Raw genomic sequence first — 24,693 nt, forward strand, 5'->3', positions numbered from 1 at the left:
CAGTAGTAACTGTTTTAACCACCAAGGCTGTCTTGACCTTGGTCTTTCGGAGACCTTGGGAGAGAGGGAGTAGAGGAAGAGAGGGGGAAAGGCAGAAACCAAGACACCAGCAAAGTGTGAGGGGCTGACCAGGGCAGTCTGGAAGGGACCGCTCATCTACCAAGGGTTCCTCTCCACCCCTGGAGAAGACGGGCTCACTGTGACCTGACGTCCTATTCGTCAGAGATTATTTACATCAGACAATATCCTTTTTGACAACCGCAAATACCTCTGGGAAGTATTAGGTGGTTTAGCTAACTTTCTGGTTGAAATCTGGTGTGGATGTGGAGCAGGGGGTATGCTGGGAACGGAAGTGGGCAGAGACCAATGCGGGGCTTGGGGCAGCCTGTACAATAGATGGGAAGGGGCCAAACCCTCTTAAAAATTGTAGGTAAAGAACAATGTACATTTTCTCACTCTTTAATTCTTGGAACCGACAAGGAGTTTATTTTCATAAACTAGCCTTGGATCTCATAACAGCATCTGTGTGGGAATGGATTCTGATTTCTAAACAATTAACATACTCTGGGACACGACATTCTACATTGAGACTGGCTTCCCTCGAATCTGTACTTTATAAAAAGTTGCTATATAGAAACATTTTATAATCACTCTGATTTGATACTCTGGTCTACTGAAGCTCCTTCCTCGCCCCCAAGGTGAATTTTGGGGTCCTCGTGGGCTCACAAAGGGGAACTAAACCTCAGATAAGCTGTACTTCATGGTGGTTCTGTTTCTTTTTGTAGCTTTTGTTAAAAAAGAAAAAGTACCTTTCAATTTACTTCTTCCAAAACATAAGAATTTAAAAGTATAGACTACAGCTCATTTCTATCCCCAAAATTCATTGCTTGTTAAGATCAAATAGTTGATCTATTTCTAAACTTATCTAATGAGTAAAGCCTGAAGGCAAAGAGAGTGTGTGGTGGAACTGGAAATATGTTTTCTGGACTCCAGTGATCTCTGGATGATATATGGAATGATGGGGTTCTTGTAGATTGCCTAAATAAATCAGGGAACCCCGTCTTCATCTTAACCTTGTGGATAGTTAAATATTTCTCAAGGAAGACAAAGTTTACAAATACCAGCACTGAGTACAGTTGTTCGTTTTAAATCCTTCTATACTGAAGAGTTAATGTTTTATTTTTGAAGAATGACACTCAATTATGAACACATTTTTAGGGGCTGGGAAAATGATAACATATGTCTTAGCAACTAACTCTACTTTCTAGAATGTACATGAGTGGGCTCGATTGGGGAGTTTCAATTATAATTTAAGAACTAAAGTATATCGTAAATAAGATAAAGTTTCCAAATTAATTTCCTAGTACTATCGAAGAGAAATATCCATGTAAACTAGCCATTTAGAAAGACCTCAGACTAGGGTAATTTTACTTGCCAGAGAGGACAAATATTTTAAATTGAAAAACTTAATTTCCTAAATTTCATTGTGTCCCCTTCTCCTTTAGTTTTATTTTCTTCTGAGACTAGAGCTTGTGTGTCCGACACTATAATTTCATGTGACAGTTGTACAATATTTTAAGGTTTCAAATGACTTCATCCCAGTCTCCTTTCTCACCCCCTCCAGCTGTCTCCCTATCACCCCACACTTCCTGCCCCGTTCCCTGAGAAGTCTGCTCACTGGATGGAGAACTGAGTCCTTGCCTCCAAGGGTGCTGAGACAAAATGAGTTGCATTTTAACATTTTGTTTTCTTAAAAACCCAATGTTCCGCCTTATGTTCAGACAACTGGAGCCTAGAAATGTCTGTGCAACAAGAAACTAAGGCACCATTTTTTCTTTCCCTTTCCTGTGTTGCCTTGGGAGCAAAAGCAAAGACTGACGGGAAGCCAGGGTGGCGGGTCAGTCTTACATCTCCTGGCAAGATCTCTATCAGCCACTGTCGCCGGGAGCTGTGTGTCAAAAGATGCCAGGACTTAGACTTAAAACTAAAACTAAAGAAAGGAGAGCATTTCTGCCTTTAGAAATAGGGAAGTAAAGGCACAACAGTACCTTAAAAGAAGTTGGTAAATACCAACCAGAAAATCTTGACAATTTAGGACAACTTTGAAATGTTCTGGAAAATTCTACAGAGGAAGTCATCCCTTTCTTGATTATGACGCCCAAGAATAGGTTTTTCCAGCTGTTGTCTTCCCTGCTAAGCCCATAATCATAATGGAAATCTTCCTCCAATGAAGAATGTCTGCTACTAGATGTGGAGTGCTCACACGTCAGCTTGACTTACCAGCAGGTATCTCCCTAACAATTGCATTTAAAAGAAAAAAAAAAAAATCAAATGGATCAGTGTAGTGTTTTCAAAGAAGTAGTCCTTGAAAGGGACCCTTTCGGGAATAACATTGCAGGCAAAAGCACTGGGAAATAAACATCAAGATTTAGAAATGTGTCAAAGAATGGAGACTTTTCTGAAATAATGTGCAAAATCAGAGTATCGTTTGTGTCCTCTGGATAGAAGGTGAGTGTCCAGAATGGCCCCAGTGCTGATCAGCAAGGGAGGGGCAGACTGTTCTCCGAGACACTGGGTTCAGCGGGGCTGCCCGTTGTACTGGTGGGCGTTCTCTAACCTTTGCTGCTGTATTTCCTCAACGTGAGTCTTCTACGCGATGATGTCATAGACCCGGCCCACTCTGCCCAGCCATTCCCTCACAGCCTGGCGCACTCTGATGTCCGTCACGTGGCAGGTCAGCTGGCTGATGCATGGGAACACCGCTGGCTGGAGGGCTGTGAAGGTCTGGTCTGGAAGGATCTGAATCTGATTGAGAACTGTTAGCACCATGTTGGTCCATGCCTAAGAGAAAGGATGGAGGAGAATTATTAGTAGCTTTCCCCTCTGGGTTCATTTGAACTCTCAGGTGTGGCTGAGCCCTGCCAACCGGCAAGTGAGTTTTCTCGGGCTTTAGGTTGCAATAAATTAGTCTTTACCCATTCAGTGTGGCTAGAAGTTGTCATTTTAAATTCATATATACAAGGCATAGCGGAGTCTCCTCTAACATTAGGAATACCTTATTTTCAGGTTTCATGGACTACGGGCATACCTTGTTTTATTGCACTTTACTGTGCTTCCCAGATACTGCTTTTTCTTTCTTTCTTTTTTCAAACAGAACATCTACACAGCCCTGTGTGGAGCAAGTCCACCAGCATTTGCTCACTTGTGTCTCTGTGTCACACTTTGGTAATTCTCACAATATTTCAAACTTTTGCATTATTATTATATTTGTTATGGTGATCTGTGATCTTTGATGTTACTATTGTTTTGGGGTGCCATGAATCGTGCCCATATAAAATGGTAAACCTAATCGATAAATGTGTGTGTTCTGACTGCTCCACTGACCAGGTCCCCCATCTCTCTCCTGCTCCTCAGGTCTCCCTACTCCCTGAGACAAAACAGTATTGAAGCTAGGCCAATTAATAACTCCACAATGGCCTCTAAGTGTTCAAATGAAAAGAACAGTCACAGGTCTCTGCCTTTAAAAGCTAGAAATGATGATGCTTTGTGAGGACGGCATGTTGAAAGCCAAGATTGGCCCAAGAGCCTAGCTTCTAGCCTGGGTCAGCCAAGTTGTGAATGCAAAGGGAAAGTTCCTGAAGGAAATTAAAATTGCCACTCCAGTGAACACACAAATGATAAGAAAGAGAAACAACTTTAGTGCTGATATGGAGAAAGTCTGAGTGGCCTGGATAGAAGATCAAAGCAGTCACAACCTTCCCTTCGGCCAAAGCCTAATCCTGAGCAAGGCCCTAACTCTCTTCAATTCTATGAAGGCTGGAGAGGTGAGGAAGCTGCAGAAGAAAAGTTCATGAGGTTTAAGGGGGAAGAAGCCGTCTCCATAACAGAAAGTTGTGAGGTGAAGCAGCAAGGGCTGATGTGGAAGATGCGGTAAGTTCTCCAGAAGGTCTGGCTCAGATCATTCATGAAGGTGGCTATACTAGACAGTGGATTTTCAACATAGATACGATAGCCTTCTATTGCAAGATGCCATCTAGGACTTCATAGCTAGAGAGGAGAAGTCAATGCCTGGCTTCAAAGAACAGGCTGACTCTCTAGTTAGGGGCTCATGCAGCTGGGGACTTTCAGTTGAAGCCAGTGCTCATTTACCATCTGAAAATTCTAGAACCCTTAAGAATTATGCTAAATCTACTCTGCCTGTGCTCTGTAAATGGAAGAACAAAGCCTGGATGACAGCACATCTGTTTACAACATGGTTTACTGAATATTTTAAGCCCACTGTTGAGAACTACCCAGAAAAAAACATTCCTTTTAACATACTGCTTATTGAAAACAGTACAGAGGTTCCTCAAGAAGTTAAAAATAGAGCTACCCTACAACCCAGCAATTGCACTCCTGGGTATTTACCCCAAAGATACAGATGTAGTGAAAAGAAGGGGCACATGCTCCCCAATGTTCATAGCAACAATGTCCACAATAGCCAAACTGTGGAAGGAGTTGAGATGTCCTTCAACAGATGGATAGAGAAGATGTGGTCCATATATACAATGGAATATTACTCAGTCATCAGAAAGGATGGATACCTACCAGTTGTATTGACGTGGATGGAACTGGAGGGGATTATGCTAAATGAAGTAAGTCAATCAGAGAAAGACAATTGTCATATGGTTTCACTCATATGTGGAATATAGGAATAGCGCAGAGCCTAGGGGAAGGGAGGGAGAACTGAATGGAAGGAAATCAGAGAGGGAGACAAACCACAAGACTCTTGACTCCAGGAAACAAACTGAGGGTTGCAGAATTGAGGGGGGTGGGAGATGGGGTAACTGGGTGATGGGCATTAAGGAGGGCACATGATCTGATGAGCACTGGGTATTATATGCAACTAGTGGAGCATGGAACACTACATCAAAAACTAATGCAGTATATGTTGGCTAATTGAAATTTTAAAAAATAAATTAAAAAAAATACTGCTAATTGATAATGTCCTGGTTACGTAGAGCTCTGATGGAGATATACCCAGAGATTACTGCTATTTTCATGCCTGATAACACAACATCTCTTCTGCAGCCCATGGATCAAGGAGTAATTTCTACTTTCAAGTCATTATGTAGGAAATCCATTTTGCAAAGCTATAGCTGCCATAGACAGTGATTGCTCTGATGGCTCTGGGCAAAGTATATTGAAAACCTGGAAAATATTCACTATTCTAGATGCCATTAAGAACATTCGTGATTCACGGGAAGAGAATAAAACATCAGCATGAACAGGAGTTTGCAAGAAGCTGATTCCAACCTCATGGATGACCGTGAAGATTCCGGACTTCAGAGGAAGTTAACTGCAGATGCGGTGGGAAGAGCAGGAGAACTAGAATTAGCAGTGGAGCCTGAAGATGGGACTGAATTGCCACGATCTCCTGATCAAACTTGAACAGACATGCTACAGAGAAATTGTTTGTGAAAGAGTCAACGCAGCAAACTTTATTGTTGCTTTAAAGAAACTGCCACAGCCATCCCAACCTTCAGCAACCACCAGCCTGATCTGTCAGCAGCCATCAATATCGAGGCAAGACCCTCCACTGGCAGCAAGACTGGCTCGCTGAAAACTTCAGAGGATGGTTAGCATTTTTTAGCCATGAAGTATTTTTTAAATTAAGGTATGTGTATGTGTGTGTGTGTGTGTGTATTTATTTCTAGATATGCTATTGCACACTTCCTAGACGACTGTATAGAGTAAACATAACTTTTACATGCACTGGGAAACCAAAAAATTCATCTGACTTGCTTTGATATTTGCTTTCTTGCAGTGGTCTGGGGCCAAACCCGCAGTATCTCCAAGGTATCCTTGTACAAAAACCTTACTTATTCCTCAGATTTTTAAAAACTCTTTTGCCTTCTCATAATGAAATTTCCATAGGACATTTTTAATTATCAGTCTCTATAATGCCTAGCAAACTGGAATAGGACTACCTTCACTCAGGATAACTTTTAAAATCATAAGCAAATCTCCAAGGCATGAAAAAAATTAAGACATTTGTCAAGAAGGTCATCTATTATAGAATAACCATACATCTCCCTTTGGACTTTTGCAAATCTAGTCTGACTCTTGTGGATTTTGAAGTTTGGTTCTATGTTCAAGTACTTTAGAGGAAAATAAGGCCTCTTGTAAGATTCATGTTAAGTCCAAATTTATGTTTATTCTGAGAGTACGTTCCTGCGTAGGTTCACAGAATCCTAGGATCTAAGATCCTAGGCCCACAATTTAAACACCTGGGTTAAAGGGCTCCCTATGACTCTAGATCCCTCTATTTCTCTTTTACCATTATGTCTATTCTTAAACTAAACAGTCAGTACCAACACTGTTTTCTTCTCAAGCGGAGTTTTTGATGTACCATGGAGTTAGTTACAAATACTAAATATGTGAAGGAACGGGAACGCTCAAAGCCCTCTTAAGAATGAGCATTGTTATGGACTCCTAATGGGTTAGAAAAGCTCGAGATGAAAACAATTCATTGGTATAACCCCATAATAACAGGCACTTTGCTTTTTTTCCTTTACACAGTTCTTCAGTGCGTCTTCCAGGGATCTGCTCAGGACTCAATGCCAGTGAAAGCACACGCCTATTAGAAGCTTCAGCCTCATCTGATTTATTCAGGTGAGTCCCGAGTTCTCAACAGCTCTTATAACCCGTAAAAATAATTCCTGAAGTTCTCTAAGAATAAAATTTCGCTTTCACACGGATACATTGACCCAGACGGACGCTACGCGCTCGGCTCGGGCGACCCTCGGACTCCGGAGGGGCGCTGGGTGCTGTCTCCTGCAGGTGGCTGTCAGCTGCCGGAAAGTGTGAGCGCTCGGTAGGGGGCCGCGGCTGTCCCTGGAAGGCCAGCCCCCTCCCGCCCCCGCCAGGTGCTCCTCCCCGCATCCCCGGCGCTGGCGCGAACCCACCTGGATCTGGGCCTCGGCGTCCCTCACCGAGACGCTCAGGGAGCTGCCGGTGGAGCCCGAGCGGGGCCTCTTCTCCTGTCGCAGCAGCTCGGGGCCCGCGCTGAACGAATGGCGCATCTGGCCCTGGTCTATCAAGTGCTGGGGCCGCTGAAGCAGCGGGGAGTCCTGGCCCCTCGCACCCAGTGGCTCTCCTTTCTTCTCCGCTTTGACCTCTTTGGGAAACGGAGGCAGGTTATGCTGCTGCTTCCTCTTTTTGTATTCAGCCATCAGCTTGGAAATGGTTTTGTCGGCCGCCATGGTGTAGATTTTGTTGCCCGCGTTCTCCCACCATTCCTTCTTCCGGCCGGCCTCCTTCTTCTCCACCTTGGGGCTCGGCGGCAGCGGCAGCAGGTCCCCGCCGCCCCCCCGCAGGCTGCCGGGCTCGCCGGCGTGCTCCCGGGGCTGCTGGCTGCGGTCATCCTCGGAAGGGGTGTCTTTCCCCGAGAAGCCTCCGGTTGACGGGGTGGATGACTCCGACTGGAAGGAGGGCAGGATGAAGAACGGGTCGCTCTTGAAGGGGGGCGCCTCCTCCAGGCAGCTCTCCAGGTCCAGGTGCATCTGGATGTAGTGGTTGCACAGCTCCATGCACAGCTTGTGCAGCCTCTTGACCAGCCACACCCAGTCGGCGTTGCTGATGGGCTGGACGCTGAGCGAGGGCAGCCGGGCCCTCCACTGCCGCTTCTCCTTGCCCCGCGGGGGGCTCACCTGGGCCGTCTCCTCGAAAATGTCTTCGTCCTCCGACGAGCACTGCTGCGACGAATCCGTGCTTCTCTCGTCGTCCTCAAAGAGCACTTTCTTCACTTGCTCGGCGGTGATGGTTTCCTGGTTGGTGAGGACGGCGCAGACCAGCGCGTGGAAGTAGATGTTAAAGCTCATGGCCGACTGGCGGTAGAGGTTGGCCGCGCCCCCGATGCCAGACACCTTCTTCAGCAGGCACTTCAGCCCCGGGCTGGTGTCAAACTCCCTCGCCGTCCTGTACGAGTCCAGCAGCAGGTCGAAGATGACTGCCAAGTTCTGCATGGAGATGTACCTGAGGAAGCCGGCCAGCTTGGCCTCGGGCACCTGCACCGTCTTCTCCTCTCCGGGGGAGGGGCCCTTGACGAACTCCTCTAACAAGATGTCGTACAAGTTCTGGAGCAACACTTGATGGGACAGCAAGCTCACCACGATCTCCCTGAAAGAGACGCTTCAAATGAAAACAAGGGGATGGATTAGTAGCCTTCTGCCCAATGCCGGTTGCTTTAAAGCGATTCCAATGTTACATATTTTAGAAGGAGGTAGGCAAAGTTATACACTAAACTGCTTTATTTCAATGCCTTCCTTTAAAAAGGGCAAACTTCGGGGCCCCTGGGTGGCTCAGCTGGTGAAGTGTCTGCCTTCGGCTCAGGTCATGATCCCAGGGTCCTGGGATCGAGTCCCACATCGGGCTCCCTGCTCAGTGGGGAGGCTGCTTCTCCTTCTCCCGCAGCTCCCCCTCCACTCTTGTGCGCTCTGTCTCTAAGTAGATAAATAATATCCTTAAAAAAGAAAAGGCCAACTTCTTGGGGCATTACATAATCACCATTTTAATCACAAAGAATGGAATTGCTGATACTTTCTAGGTGCTATATGGTATTTCTGTTCTGTAAAAACTTTTCAATATAGGCACGGTACTGGGATACAATATTTGACATTTTATTACAACTATGAAGGAATTAAATCAGAAAGTAACAATTTCTGGTCAATTCTATGAATTTGAATTGGCTTTCTTCTCTACCCTTTGCTAACAACTTTGAGTTTGAGAAAAAAGTCCAATCTCACTGAAGTCTAGCTTTCTAGGGACCAAACCAGTTTACCAAGATTAACTGTTAATGCTTTAGCTGCATAGACATAAAAACTTCAGTGCTTCCAGCATGTGAGATGGACGAGGGCCAAGCATTCACAAAAGTAAGAAATGGATAATTTAACTCAAGCTTTCTAAACCAAACCTAGGAGAGAAGAAAGCTGTCATCACTTTGATATAATTCTCTTCTGCATCCTTTCCTGCCATCATGGCCACAGCACTCCTCTGTGGGCCCCGAATGCTCTTTTGAATGCACTGAGATGCCTCTCGGGTCAGCTACTTGGCACGGGGGTGGGGGAGGTGGGGGGGTGGGGCGAATCTTCTCTAGACACCTGGCCAGGACTCCTGGTTGAGAAGCGGGCGCAGCCCACATAAGGAAGCCTTACAAGTGTCCCTTGGTGATTTGGCCTCTTCTGTTTGGTTGGATTCTTATACGAAGAAAACAATTTCAATTCTAGGTACTACCTTTACTGAATATTTTAATTCACCCTTGTGGTTTGTGGTTTATGGTTTCACTTTGTTTTCACCGTCTTGGAATTGCATGAAAATAGCTTATGCCATTATGTTGCAAACTAATTCCCATAACAGGGTAATTATAAAATCATGACAACTCTTACTGTTTATTTCAAAGATCCAACTATTATGTTAATATGTCTGTGACCTTGCATTTAAAAATGGCTCTTTTAACAGAAAAGAACACAAATGCTTCTGTACATTTACAGGCTGACCTTGCCCTTGGTGCAGTGGGACACCGAGGAAACACAGTATGCTCAGCGCAGATCTGTCATTTACAGACTCTGACCCTTTCTAACAAATCACTTAAGGAATTTTTTTTTTGGTGGTAAAATATACATGATATAAAGTTGCTATCTGAGCCATTTTTAAAAGTATAATTCAGTGGCATTAAGTACCTGCACAATTTTGGGTAACTGTCACCACTATTTCTAGAACCTTTCATCCCAAACTCAATACCCCTTGAACAATAACTCCCCATTCCCTCCCTCTGTTTGATAAGTTATTTAAGGTACTAGGAACCCTGAGCATTCAGGATATTCTGAAGAGGAGGGCTGTAAAAGCCACAAAGCTGGCCTGGCGCTTCATGTCTACAGCTAACTGAACGGAAATCCTGTCACCACTCAAATCTGTTCCGTTGTCTGTCTGCCCCATACACCATAAAGTCCTCAAGGGCCAGGGCTGTAACTTACTCATCTTTCTCCCCAGGGCCCAGGAAAATGTCTGCTGAGAATAGAACTAAGTGTCCAAGACATACGGAGCAACACAGATTGAACAGATTGCCACCTGCAGGAAATGTTCTCCTTGAGAAATGGCTCTGACACCTCAACCCCATGTCCCTGGCAGCCTGGACTCCTGAAGCAGGAACCACAACCAGAGGGGTGAGTTTGAGAACCTTCAGAAGGTATAAACACCATAGCCCATATGACCTATCGCCTTCCCTGAGAGCTGGAAAGCCCTTTCCCAGCAAACCTTTAAAAGGACCATGTTTGAATTATGGAGTATCTTTATCAACTGAGACAGTCCCTTTGTTGCTTTAGGAGATAAAATTGCTAAGTGTGCATGTGGGAAGGACAGAAAATTCCTTTTGCTTTAGGTTCAAGCCACATGATGCACAGGAAGAAAACGAAGGGAAGCAGCTAGAGCAAACACAAATCAACAGATGGTTTTTCAATTTGTTGTACCCAAGTGTTTTTACCTTTTCTCCGCACACCCATCACAAACGGGACTGTGCAGTGCTTCTGAGGCCAAGCGCAAAGGAAAGCTCTCCTCCTGGAGAGTTAATTGCCCCACAGCTGGCTGACTTAAGACGTGCTGGTGCCAGTTTCAGAGAGAAACAGATTCAGAATTTCAAGTACTACATCTTAAAGCTCTCACGCTAGTGGACTGTGGAAAGCTAGGGCTATCCGTGCCAAGGCGATCTAAAATCACACCCAGATTTCTCTTTAATAATAGTATAATCAGTTTGATGTAGGTATTTTTTTCCGTGGGCGATTTCAACATGGACCTTTGAGGATACGCCTGATGGTATATACATGAACCTTCCTTAGGTCTAACTCACCTCGTGCTACATCCTTTGCTAAGTTAAGGACTGTCCTGTAATAAGAGTCAAATCCAAGAATGCCAAGCAGCTCCACGCCTTAGTGCTGTATGTCCCTGGATAGGTGGCCCAACCTCTCTGAATGTTTCCCCATGGCTGAGATGGGAGGGGAAATATCTAGCCACTGTATCTCACATATTGTGCTCAAATACTTATCATTACTATTTGTGGGCTAGAAGTTTAAAAATGGGCATTTCAGTCATGGCTATTATCTTCAAGTCTAGGAACAATAGTTTTTAGGCAAAATGACAGTATTTAAAAAGGGCAAGATTAGGGGCCCCTGGGTGGCTCAGTCCGTTAACCATTGACTCTTGATTTCAGCTCAGGTCATGATCTCAGGGTCTGGGATAGAACTGCGTCAGGCTCCACATTCAGTGGGGAGTCTCCTTGAGGTTTTCTCTCTCCCTCTCCCCGCTACTCTCTCTAAAATAATACATAAATCAATCTAAAAAGGCCCAGATTCTAGTGGCAGGGCACAGATCTTTTTGTCTGACAGCTGCATTGCTCACGAGAAGTTGATGTATTTCTCCCTGAAACAGTATGAATCATGCCTCACATTTCAAATTTTTTTTAAAGCATAACATAGATAATACTATAGACACACTGATTGTGTCCCCTGCCCCCCCCCCCCCCCCCCCCCGATTCATATGTTGAAGTCCAAACCCGCAGTACCACAGTGTGACTGTGTCTGGAGATAAGGTCTTGAAAAACAATCAGGGTGGACCCTCATGCACTATGACCAGTGTCACAGAGATTAGGACCCAGGCATGTACGGAAGAAAGACCGTGTGAAGACACAGGGAGAAGGCATCCCTCCAGAAGCCAGGGAGAGAGGCCTCAGAAGAAACCAACCCTGCCGCCCCCGGATCATGGACTTCTAGACTCCAGAACTGTGAGCCAGTTCGTTTCTGTTGTTGGAGCCACACAGTGGAGGGTGCTCTGTATGGCATACTAGTTCCAGGGAGACGTGGAAGCTCTGGTTAAAAAGAGAACAATTTTCTGTAAAACCCTTTGCTAAATGACTCTATAAAAGTTTTCGCTATTCTTAGCCAAAGCTTGGATTACAAGGAGCCAGAACTGAAACTACGTGGACGAAGTTGCCCACGTGTTTACTAGCTGCTTACCTCTTCTTGGTGTGTCCATTTGGCTTCTCATCAGGAGGCAGCTCAATAATGAGCTGACAGGACTGAGCGTGATCGAAGTTGTTTGGAGTCTTTGGTGAGCACTGGGTGTCCAACATAAACACCTGCAAAGGTAAGCAAAGGTACAGCTCAGAGCTCCATCATCCGCAACCTGATTCTACCAGGGATTGGCTGGATGGCCCTGGGTAAGTTGCTTACTCTTCCTACTCGTTTCCGCACCTATAAAATGAGATTGATAATGGTTTCCTACCTGGTGTGTTTGTTGAGAGCATTAATATGTGTGTATTATGTACGTATAGCCTTAAAACAGAAGAATAAATATTCAGAAGTTAGCAGCTGACACTAATACTAATAACACAACTAATTTTATTATGTGACAACTCATTACACTCCAACTAGCAAGCGCTGATATTTAATATTACTTGAGAGTAAATAGAGAGGGGTTGTGTTTGTAAGAAAAAATTTCTGATTTTGATGTCTCTGTGGTATAAGAAATTAATTAGGGCCTCCTGTTGGGACATGGATGTGGCCATACTCTATGGGACTGTGGGAGAAGTGACTAAGAAAACAGTAAACACTTCTTGATTCTTCCCTTTGAAAACAGAAGTATTCTTAAATGTTTTCTTTGCACATTTTGTAAGCATTATCAAATTACCTGGGTTATCTGAAAGGTGGATATAGGAGAAAGGCTGGGGACTGAAGAAGAGAAAATATTAAAGAGTAAAAGCTTCACTAAATGGCCTCTGCCTTTCTTCTCCATTAATGATCTATTGTTTCAGAAGAAGATTCTATGTTCCTGCTGTTGGTGGGATGTAGTTTGGAAGCCCACTGTGAGCACGTGGGGGAAAATCTTTAGCAGTGTAGTGGATTCCCCTTACGGCAGCTATTGCCTATAACCCCCAATTCACTTTACTTTTCTAAAGATTTAGAATACTTATCCAATAATTCAATCCAACACTGCATAGGAATTTATAAAAATTTCTTAATGTTTTAAACATACCACACACATTTGCAAAATATCTTCTGCATATGAAGACATACTTCAAATATGTCTGTTGCCAATACTCAACAACCACTCCTATTATGAATATATGTAAATTTAGGGATAGTGCTTAATCCTGCTGGAAGCCCCATGCGGTCTATGTTAGGGACAGACTGACATGTCACTTAAGTATGTGGGAGCATGTCTGTAGCCAGCGCTAGTGCTGGAAGGCCTTTTGTGATTTAGGAAATGTCTGTTGAGTTGGAGAGTTACTAAGTGTCTTCTGCATGCCTTGCCCTAGGAACACCAAGAAAGTATAATATGTTCTCTGCTCCTCAGAAGACTACCACCAACTTTTCTGACTTCTGACATCTGCCAGAAGAAAAAAGTCATTGCTACATGGTGATCCCTGAGTGGGTAAGTATATTTTAATTTTACTTATGAGTTACATTCCACTGAAATTAAGCAGCTTGTAAATGTTAAGCTCTATACAGGAGATGTAAGAAAAAAACCCAAATAGGGACTCATAGACTGCAAGTAACATCAAAATTTAAGCAAATATGGTAATATAAGGAGTCCAAGCAAGTTTATCTGATTTGGGCACTGGAGGACGCACTAAGAAAGAGATGGTGGAAAGGATTATAATGCTGTTGACTGAGTCAGCCATGCCTCATCAAGAACAGTACTGACAAGACGGGAGGGCTAGGAGATGTATGTCCCTAAGGGAATGAAACGCAGTCTGGTGATGGAAGACCATCAGGAAGAAGCTTCTAGAAGTCCCCAGTCCTTACCTGCTGAGCCATGGCTCGAATGCGCCAGTACTCGGCCTCGGCACTGGGGGAGGTGGAGGGGGCCGCCACCCTCACCTGGCAGCCTTCGCCGCTGAAGCTCTCGGTGCCGCTGTGGAAGCAGCCCAGCAGATCCTGGGGAGAAACACAGCAGACGTTTCCTGGCTGCATCCGGGTCCATCCTGGAGCTGCCATCGTCCCCACATCTGGGACGAGAGCACTGATCTGACAGCTTCTTTCTCCCCCTGGGTTGGAGTTCGGGGAGACTGTCTGCTAAGAGGAGGGCAGCATCCAGCTGCCGCATGGGACAGGCACCAGGGGCCACGGAAGACGGGAACCCGCCCTGGCTCTTGCTGCGAGCACCTTACCTTCACGGGCTTGAGCGTGGCGGAGAACGCGTCCTGCAGGGCACAGCAGGCAAGCCTCCACATCTCTTCAGTGAACACGGGGCCCGCGGTGACGAGCACGTACCTGCTCGAAGAGACAAGGAGAGAAGTCTCGAATCAGTACGTGCTGTTGTCCCTCCAGAAGCACACACACAATTACTCCCCAGCTTCTGTACAGCTCTTGCTGCCTCTTACCACTCCTGTCTTCAATCCGACTGGTGGTCCATTGTCCCAACACTATTTCCTAACGCATTTCACTATAAACATAGCAATGGGTCCTCATGACAAATAGGGCCATGTTTTGACCAAGCTTTGCATGCAAGACTATATATATTCTGTACTACTTTTCCATTCTAGCCCCATTTTCTACTACTCCTTGACAAATAACAAAAACCCTCTTGCCACTTGTGACGCTGATCTCCATGCTTAGGTCTGTGATGTTCTGCTTGCAAGTCCGCATCTAGCAAGAGCTTGCCCACCTTGAGGGATCTAAGTGTCATTAATAGAAAAAGCCCTTGCTGACCACCTACTCCTCTGCCCTCCTTGGCACGTACGGTAACTCCTTCCTATTATCATTTTCCGTGTGTCTCTCTGTTATGTCCTTTAGAAAAGGCTATAAGCCTCTTGAGGGTAGGGACCTTCATAGACTTCCTGTGCACCGAATGCCTCACACAATAAATATTTGCTGCTTAAACACTGAAATGAGGAATTATTGGTGTATACATATAGACATTTTTACTTCTAGAAAGCAATTCAAAAAGTGGATTGCTACAATAAAGTAATTTTGTGGAGAGCCGGGGGATTGTTTTCCTCACCGAATGCAGGAGCAGCCCACTCTGGAGATGGTTTCTGTGGGCTTGGCCACACACGCTACCAGCAACTCAAACAGGTCCTTCAGCACCGTGTTGATCATGCTCTCGTACCGGATGTCTGCATGGAAAAGGAAGACCAAGATTTCACTCAACTCTGTTGTGAAGGAGTGTGTTGAAATGGCATCTCTAGCAAAAGGAGAAAGTCTGAGCAATAAAAAGATGATACATCTGGGGGGAAAAAAAGCAATCTTCTTGGATTTTCTTAAACTTGAATTTAGCTTGTATTAATCGTTGCATGATGAAATATATGATTTACTTTGATGTACTGATGTACATTTTTCAAAGTGATGCATATAATTCATCTACTTCCACAGAAGAGAACACATACAGCGTGACTAGTAGCTGGTAAAAAAGAAACACAGACTTTCCTCAGGCCTGACAGACCAAGTGCTCGTGGCAAACAGACCCTCTCTCATCATCTGAACTTCTCAGTGTGGCTTCGGTCTGCACACCATCCCCAAAGAAAATGGGACTTCCCCAAATCACATTCTATTTTCCCAAGTCAAGGAATACATCTGTATTCTTTTCCTCAAGGTCCTTGTGATGACACCAATCCAATTTTCAGTAGCATCCTCAGTGGTTCTGTGCTGTGCAAAGCAATGATCCAGTTGAGAACATCTACCCCTAGGGACAGTTATTGCTTATATGTGGAAACACCCACTGTTTTCCTTCTCAATTAACGTTCTTTTTTTGCAGAGGCAAGTTGTCCTTATTAAATTTAGTAGAGCTACCCGTTTCTTATCTTTGCTTTTTGACTCTCCCTTGGGGTGAACATCTCATGAGTTTTTCTTTTTTTTCTTTTCTTTTTTTTTTTTCAGATTTTATTTATTTATTCAACAGAGATAGAGACAGCCAGCAAAAGAGGGAACACAAGCAGGGGGAGTGGGAGAGGAAGAAGCAGGCTCCTAGCAGAGGAGCCTGATGTGGGGCTCGATCCCATAATGCCGGGATCACGCCCTGAGCCGAAGGCAGACGCTTAACCGCTGTGCCACCCAGGCGCCCCCTCATGAGTTTTTCTAACCTATCCAACAAGGGAGTCCCTTACCTTACCTCTTCTTTATAAAGAAAAGCCAAAGGCATATAGAATTATAACATCTAGGGTTAACAGTGATTTTTTTTTTTCTGACTTCAATATACTATCCACCGCATACTTTCAGATCTTTTTTAAAGTGCCACAGATATTAAGACACTTCACCCCTAACCTCCCAAACAACTTCTTGCCTATAATTGAAGCCTTTGCTAAAATCTTATCTCCTCCACTTAGCCTCCCAGAGGAAGCAGGAGGATACACCCCTCTCTCGCCCAGACAACAAGGCCAGTTCTTTTTTAAATTTATTACATATTTGAACTTGCCTCCCTTCTTCTCATATACAGATCTACTAGATGGCATTATATTTTTAGCCACATATGTATTTTAAGTATCAATTTTCATTTTGATAATCTAGGAGAAGGTTGGCACTGACCATATAATTCTCTTCTTTTAGTAATTTCCAGACAAAAATCATACACTGGTATTTAGAAGCACTTTTAGACAGTGATGATTCCCATGAAAAAGAAATACTCGGCATGGTGTGGGAACGTAGCTACCTGAGTGTATAAAGCTTTGAATGTGCTCCACCACCAGCTCACAAGACAGGCCAATGGCATGCTTGAAATTAGCAGAAGCCGCATCCCAGTACGAATGGTCTTTATGGCTACGACGGAGCCAAACGGACATCACCGGGAGGAGAAGGTGAACAACCGCATAGATTCCAAACCCTGGTCCTGAAACAGAAAAGTCAGTGTCAGAACTGTGATTGCAGCAGCATTCCTGTAGGGAAACGGAAGTTACCGTCATGGCTTGGCATGGCCCATCTCTTTCACAGGAGCCCCCCCGGCCCCCGACTCTCTGAGAACTTCGAGGAAAAAGAATTAACTATCGATTGGTCTTCAGCATTCTTTTTTTTTTTTTCTTAAGATTTGTTTTAGAGAGCATGTGAGTAGGGGGGAAGGGCAGAGGGAGAAGAAGAATCTCAAGCAGACTCCCCACTGAGTGCACAGCCGGACGTGGGGTTCAATCCCATGAGCCCGAAATTATGACCTAAGCCAAAATCAAGAGTCAGAGGCTTAACTGACGGAGCCACCCAGGTGACCCTCTTTTTTGTTTCTGTATGAACTTAGTTATGCAAATGATACATGAATAAATTCAAATACCAGTAAAGCTAAAGTATCATCTAACTCCAGTCCCCAGATGTAAACATACAGATGCATAGACACGTATGAGAAAATATCCTCTAAAGTTCACGTGCAAATATCTATATGAAACATCAAGAAACACATTAACGTGGGTTAGAGATCATTCTTTTGGGTGGATTTAGACATTCCCTCATTTTTACTGCCATATACTATTCCATTGTATGTATATACAACAGTTATTTATCTGTTCCCTTACTGATGGACATTTAAGGTGTTCTAATATTTTGCTTTATTGACAACGCTATAATGAAAATCCTTGTGAAAGTGATGGATTTTTAAAGTTCTTTTTTTTTTTTTTTTAAAGAATGTATTTATTTATTCGACAGAGATAGAGGCAGCCAGCGAGAGAGGGAACACAAGCAGGGGGAGTGGGAGAGGAAGAAGCAGGCTCCCAGCAGAGGAGCCTGATGCGGGGCTCGATCCCATAACGCCAGGATCATGCCCTAAGCCAAAGGCAGACGCTTAACCGCTGTGCCACCCAGGCGCCCCACGGGTTTTTAAAGTTCTGATTAAAAAAGCAAGCATCTTTTTTCTAATAAACACGAAAAACAACATGCAAGTACAAAGAAAGAAACCTTATCCCCAGAGATAATCACCTTTTCATGTTTGACTCCTAGTCTTTTTGAATGTACATGTGTATTTAGAGATACATAAAATTTCATAATGTTGTGATTGTACTCCATAGTGTATATACTTTAAATGTAATTACAAATACTCATTTTAATGTCTGTGGAATATTTATATGCTCTTATAATTATTTAATACTTTTACTTAACCCATTAGGGTGTTCATAATTTTTTTGGTATTCAATATATTTCAGCGATCATTATATACCCATTTTGTCTTCATCACTATTAATTTCCTTTGATGATAGATTTCTAGAATTAATTAGGTTAAGTGCTCCTCACACATATTTAATGGCAATGTGAAAACAGAAAATGGTACTGACTAGTGAAAGAGAGGTGTATAATTCTTTAAAATACCTGCTTATTTTTGGATAAAAGGCTGATAACTTTTTGACATATGGGAGTAGCTATTCTGGCTTTTCTGCAAAAAATTCTTCTATGAACTTTGCAATGGACCTTAAAACAGTATCAATTATCAAGTCTTCATTAGTTTGTGATAAATACAAAACTCTTGTAACTATGGAATTAACTAGTGAGTTCATTTGTGGTTCTGATTCTGTTTGTGGAAACTAAAATTTCTATAGTTGCTTGGATCTTAGGAAAATTTGCATGTGTTAAGTGTACATGCTAAATTTGATTAATTCAAAAGAAGAATTAGGGCCATTCTTTTCCTGTACCATCAAGGTACTAGGTGATCACTACATGTCTTTTTCCTTTTTTGAGAGAGAGAGAGAGCACGCGTGAGCGCGAGCACAAGCAGGGGACGGGCAGAGGGAGAGAGAGAGACAATCTTAAGCATGCATGGAGCCCAATGTGGGGCTCGATCTCACGACCTAGAGATCATGACCTGAACTGGAATCAAAAGTCAGAGGCTAACTGACTGAGTCACCTAGGCGCCCTACATGTCTTTTGCTCAATCTAATGATCTATGACCTTTATACATTCAAGAACTTGCTGTCTTAATATCATATATATTTTGAGTGGTTTGTTTATGTCACTGGAGACTCTGACAGCCCTGGGGCCAAGAGCATGTAAGATCCAGTTAAAGAGGAAAGCTGTAATCATGGAACAGAGCAAAGCCAATAACCTTGGCCTGATTATTGGAGAGATCCCACACCCCCAACGAACTGGATAGCACACATTATTTGTAAATGGACTGGTGGGAATACATGTCAACAATGACAGGACTTAACCATCACTGCATCATTGTCATTCAACACGTATTCACCGAACGTCTACTATGCATGAAGTTCTGCATCACGTCTAGGGTTAGAGCTGGGAAATGGGCAGACACACAGAAATACCTTCCTGAAAAAAAGTTATGACAACTCCCCACTGAAAGACAGACATAGAAATTCTTACCAGGTGTTTTCGTCACATCTCTCAACAGCTCGAAGAGTAAATCCAAGGTTGGTGGTTGGTGCTGACGTGGACAGTTGGACACAGCCGCTGTCAGCTGCTCCAGCAGGAGGATCCAGACTTCTATCAGCCCTGGAAACCAAGAAGCAGATCTCGGTGAAATCCAGTTAAACACAACACACATCATAAGATCAAACTGAACATTGTTAGTGTGGCAGTGTGCTATATGGTGGGGTAGCCCTCCGTGTCTACAAACGTGGACGGATTATGATTTACATGCTCTAACAAAGTCAAAGGGAAAAACCCAAAATTTCTTCTCATCCCCCTACAGGATGAAGATGATGTGGTAAATTCTATGTTGAAACAACTGTCAGATATCTTGGGAGCTGATGATACCAAAATAATAAAAAATCCTTTTGTATCATCTTAGTGTATCTTTTTTTTAAATTGTTTTATCATAAATATATAACAAAAATTTGCCACTTTAACCCCTTTTACATATACAATTCAGTGGTACTTCATTACATGCACGGTTTTGTGCAACTGTCTCCGCTACCTAGTTCCAAAACTTTTTTATTTTTAAGACTTTATTTATTCGACAGAGATAGAGACAGCCAGCAAGAGAGGGAACACAAGCAGGGGGAGTGGGAGAGGAAGAAGCAGGCTCATAGCGGAAGAGCCTGATGTGGGGCTCGATCCCATAATGCCGGGATCATGCCCTGAGCCGAAGGCAGACGCTTAACTGCTATGCCACCCAGGCGCCCCTAAAACTTTTTAAAAAAATCATCTCAAACAGAAGCCCTGCAACCAGTAACTTTCTATTCTCCCCTCACTCCAGCTCCCTGGGAACCTCTCATCTACTTTCTGTCTTTATGAAGTTGCCTATTCTGGGTATTTCATGTAAGTGGAATCACGCGGTATTTGTGTTTCTGTGTCTGGCTTATTTCATTTAGCGTCATGTTCTCAGGGTCCATCCATGTTGTACTGTGTATCGGATGAATAATACTCCCTTGTATGTTGTACCATGTTCTGTTCATTCATCTGTTGATGGACACTTGCGTTGTTTTCACCTTTGGCTGTGGTGAGTAAGGCTGCAATGACACAGGAGTGCAAGTATCTCTTTCAGTCTCAGTTCCTTAGGGTATAGACCCAGGAGAGGGATTTCTGGGTCATCTAGTAGTTCTGTTTAGTTTTTTTTTTAAGATATACCACTGTTTGTTTTCCATAGAGGCTGCACCATTTTATATTCCGGTGAGGGTTCCAATTTCTCCACATCCTTGCCAACGCTTACTTTGTTTTTTAACTATAGCCATCCTAGTAGGTGTGGTTTTGATTACATTTCCCTGATGAATAATGATGTTAAGCATCTTTTCATGTGCTCATTGCCTTTTTGTAGATCTTCTGAGAAATATCTATTCATGTCCCTTGCCCATTTTTAAATTGTGTTGTCTTGTTGAGTTTTAGGAATTCTTTATATATTCTGGATATTAAAACCTTATCAGAAATAAGATTTACAAACATGTTCTCCTTTCGATTGTCCTTTCACTCTCTTGATAATGTCCTTTGATGCACAAAAGTCTTTAATTTTGCTGAAGTCCGAGACATCCAGTTTTTCTTTTGTTGCTCATGTGTGCTAGTCTATTTTCTTTGCTCTTCCTTGTGCCCCAGAGGTCCCTCATTCATCTCCCGTCTCTCTCTCTCTCTTTTTTTTTTCTTGCAATCTATACCTTATTTTGACTTTACCTGCCTGCCTTGCAGTTGGTGCTGCCGGCTCTCTCATGCCGGGTACAGGCAAATCATCACTTCGTGTACTGCTCACAGATGGGGAAGGGTGCTCCCAGAATCAACAGAATCACACAACCAGAGCAGCACACCTCTCAGTACACACCTCTCTTCCCCCTCCCCTTCAGAGTTTCATTTTAAAAATAATAAGATACTAAATTTTAGTGTCGCTCATTACTAGGGAAAGGAAGAAACATGAGATGCTTTTTATGAGATCTAAACAATTTTAGTTTTGCCATTTACAGAAGCACTGTCTGAGCCAACATTCCTGCTCACCCCTGCCTTTGGAAATCTGTGAATCTGCCGCTCAGATAACTGCTGCAGAGAAAGGACTCGACTTGTCTAGCTTCATCCCAAAGGACCTAGAATAGAGTATAAAAAAATAGCCCACCCTACATTTTAATTCTAATACTTCTCATTTTCCTGTGAGAGATAACTGTCAAAAGATGGCAGCTTTTAAATATTCCCATTAATCTCTAGGGTGCCTGGGTGGCTCAGTCGGTTAAGTGTCTGCCTTTGGCTCAGGTCATGATCCCGGGGTCTGTGGGGAGCCTGCTTCTCCCTCTCCTTCTGCCCCCCCCCACTCGTGCTCTCTTCTCTCTCTCTCTTAAATAAAAATCTTTAAAAAAATAAATACTCCCATTAAGAAAATCTACTTCCACAATTTTGAACATCCCCATTCATAGGAAGCTAAACCAAACCCATGAACCACAAATAAAACTAGCTGACAATGGTTCATGAACCTCAAAATATAAGCAAGTGTAAACAAGCTAATTTATAGGAAGTGCAGAAGCCAGGATCGCATGTTACGTACAACTCTAGGGGGTACGACCAATCAAGTCCACCCGGAAAATTCCATGGGACACAAGACCTCACTTCTTCAACACATGAAGTGCAAAGGGGTGAAAAAGAGTTGAAGAGGAAAATCTAGAGATTGAAAAGGACTTCAGAGACCTATCAGCCAAACACAGAATGCAGAACAAAGCATTTACAACTGTTTTCAAGACTGTCTTACAGATAAATGACAGTAGCTTCTGTTTGTAATTGTCTCGGTTGGAGGTTTAAGAGGCTAAGTAAAAATTACTCTTAACTAATCATTAGATGAAACCTCTATTACGCAACATCTAGCCAATTTCCATTTTATTTGTTCTCTATATTAGCTATTCTTTCCAATGGTTCTTCCTTAAAATTAGTCTCAACCAGTGAGGCTTTACTGTTTATAATCCCTATGGAAAACTGTAAACCCTCTCGCCACTCTCCTAAGTGAATTTATAACAGAAAAATAAAACAAAAATTAAAAATGAATAAAAAAGCAAATTTAAAAAAACCTCTCCCCAAAACTCCTTTTACAATGGTTTGAATCAAACTATGCCAGTTATCTGTCCCCTTTAAGGATATAATTTCCACTTCTAGATCTAGAACAGGGCAGGTCGACTGAATCAGAAGACAAGCATGAGCGTGAGTTAACCCATCGGAAAATTTCCCAAAGTTACCAGACTGAGCTCCAATCCACAGGAAATTACATGGGAACTAATTTGAAACACATTCTTTAAAATTATTCTTTTAATGAGCCTTCAGTTCCACCAGTCACAAATAGATTCTCTCTTCAGTAGTGGCTTAATTTCCCCAGTCTCTAACCAAATAGTCCTGCAGGAAGTAATTATATAATGATTGTGTTTCCTAGAAGGTATTAAAGACAATTACCAGCCAATTTAAGTACCAACGCAACCACATTCCAATTTGCTAAATTATAGAGAATTCAGAGTTAGAAACTATATTTAGTGGTGTCTGCAGATCTGCGCTGAGCTTGGATAGAGGCATCCATCTAAAAAGGATGGGTGTGAAGACGACATCAAATGATGTTTTCAAGCGGTCCATGGAAACTCTAGGGACGCTTGTTCTGTTAGAATTAAAACCAGTAGCAACATCAGTGCGTGGTCATTCTTACGATCTATAAGCTACTGAACTCACGGCTTAAGCTTCTGGGAATATGAACACAGCAAATAACCTGGTTCAGTCCAGTCAATAAACTCACCAGTGTCGTCATCAAAATCAGACAGGACCGACTCCATTCCATCCTCACTGCTCGCCGACTGCTCCTGAAGTCTTCGAGGCAAGCTGGCAAGTCGCCCGCTAAGGAATATTGGCTTCAGGGGCATTTTGTAGATTTTGGCCAGTAACTAAGTAACAAAAGATCGAATTGCAATTATATATCGGAAAAAGCTGCACTCTGGGTGTTAAAGGGGAATAAAGTTATATGTCAGCAATACTGGGGTTAGGGAAAAGCCGAGAAGCTCCCAGCGTATGAAAGTTCTGAGGTTATAATTTGGATCCATTTGGCAGCTCCCAAGAGGCATCTATCCCATGGAGCAGATGAAAACAGCATTTACTGGAAACCAAAAGGTGGAGGAAAAAGGCTCTAGGGATACTTTTTCAGCATCTCAATTACCTATGAGTTTTACAGACCCTGGTAAACCAACCTGGGGAACCATAAAACACGTCACGAGTTTTTGCCTACAGGAAAGTGTTCTGTGGGGACCACTGAGAAGACAGTCTCTGGGTAAATGGGATACCAGACTGACTTCCCCTTCCCTTGCCTCAACACCAGGGCAACGAGGCCAACGGTAAGTGGGGAAAGGGAGGCATCTATGGGCTCGGCGGGGGGGGGGGGGGGGGGCCAGACGCAGGTATTGAACGCAGAACTGACAGACTGCCCTGCGTTCTTTATTCCCCTCGCTGTAAGAGCCCAGTGCCCCCAGGAACCCTCATCATGGGGCCAAACTCCCAAGGAGCCCCACAGATTAGAACTGTGCCTGCTGTGCCAGGGGAAGAGCTGCAGGTGAGTCAGACAAAATTCCTGTCCTGGGGGGCTTACAATGATCCCTTCACAAACAATAAATAACATTTTGGACCTAAAGGCTATAGAAAAAACATTAGGCGATACTAGAGTGACCAGGGTATATGGGAGTGTTGGCAACGAGCCGGGAGATCCTTAAGCTCTGATCTCTCTGAGGAGGTGAGGTTTCAGATGAGATCCAGGAAGATAAAGAGTGTCGCAAGGAGATGCAGGGAGAGGACATTCCAGGCAGAGGGAACAGCAATGCCCCTGAGCCGTAAGGCGCTATGTATCTGAGGGAAAGAAAGTCGGTGTGGTTGGAGCACAGAGTGAGAGGGAAGGATCTGAGGGTGGAAAGGTAGCTGGGGTCCTGTCATGTGGGGCCTTGTGGAGGCAGCTGGGGGAAGAAGCTGGGGCTGGGCATCCTTTCTAAAGCCCTGGGGCTTCCCACAATCGCTGCTATCACCGCCGGAGAGGTTCCACAGACAGGAAAAGGCCGGGGGACACAACCTGTGGAGACAGCAGGGCAACTACTGAGAGCATTACTGAAGCCTGGGGGCGAAAAGGCTTCAGGAGGCGGCCTCCTCTTGGGATAATGGCCATTACTGGATTTAGCACAACGAAGGTCACTGTTCCCTTTGATAAGCACGGTTTGGTGGGATTTCCTCACTAGATCTTGACTGAATGTGCGCCCCCCTTTGGTTTTTGTCTCTCTTCAATGGTGGCACCCCCACCATCCATGTCTTATCATGAAGACTTCCCAGG

General features: G+C 43.8%; 1 protein-coding gene across 4 annotated transcripts in view; it reads right to left on the reverse strand.

Moving 5' to 3' along the window:
* Positions 1-443: 443 nt before the first annotated feature.
* The window catches only part of ARFGEF3 (ARFGEF family member 3), a 166,723-nt gene continuing 142,473 nt past the window's right edge, over positions 444-24,693 (reverse strand). For all 4 annotated transcript variants that reach the window (XM_057311016.1, XM_026504890.4, XM_057311015.1 and 1 more), the window contains 9 exons: positions 23,128-23,272; positions 19,314-19,442; positions 16,678-16,854; positions 15,034-15,148; positions 14,201-14,303; positions 13,836-13,967; positions 12,045-12,166; positions 6,948-8,172; positions 444-2,841 (listed from right to left, as the gene is read on the reverse strand). In XM_057311016.1, the coding sequence (XP_057166999.1) occupies positions 2,650-2,841; positions 6,948-8,172; positions 12,045-12,166; positions 13,836-13,967; positions 14,201-14,303; positions 15,034-15,148; positions 16,678-16,854; positions 19,314-19,442; positions 23,128-23,272 (2,340 nt within the window). In that variant the 3' untranslated portion in view covers positions 444-2,649. The remainder of the gene's footprint in view (positions 2,842-6,947; positions 8,173-12,044; positions 12,167-13,835; positions 13,968-14,200; positions 14,304-15,033; positions 15,149-16,677; positions 16,855-19,313; positions 19,443-23,127; positions 23,273-24,693) is intronic.

The sequence above is a fragment of the Ursus arctos genome, unplaced genomic scaffold (genome assembly GCF_023065955.2).
Source record: "Ursus arctos isolate Adak ecotype North America unplaced genomic scaffold, UrsArc2.0 scaffold_13, whole genome shotgun sequence".
NCBI lineage: Eukaryota > Metazoa > Chordata > Mammalia > Carnivora > Ursidae > Ursus > Ursus arctos.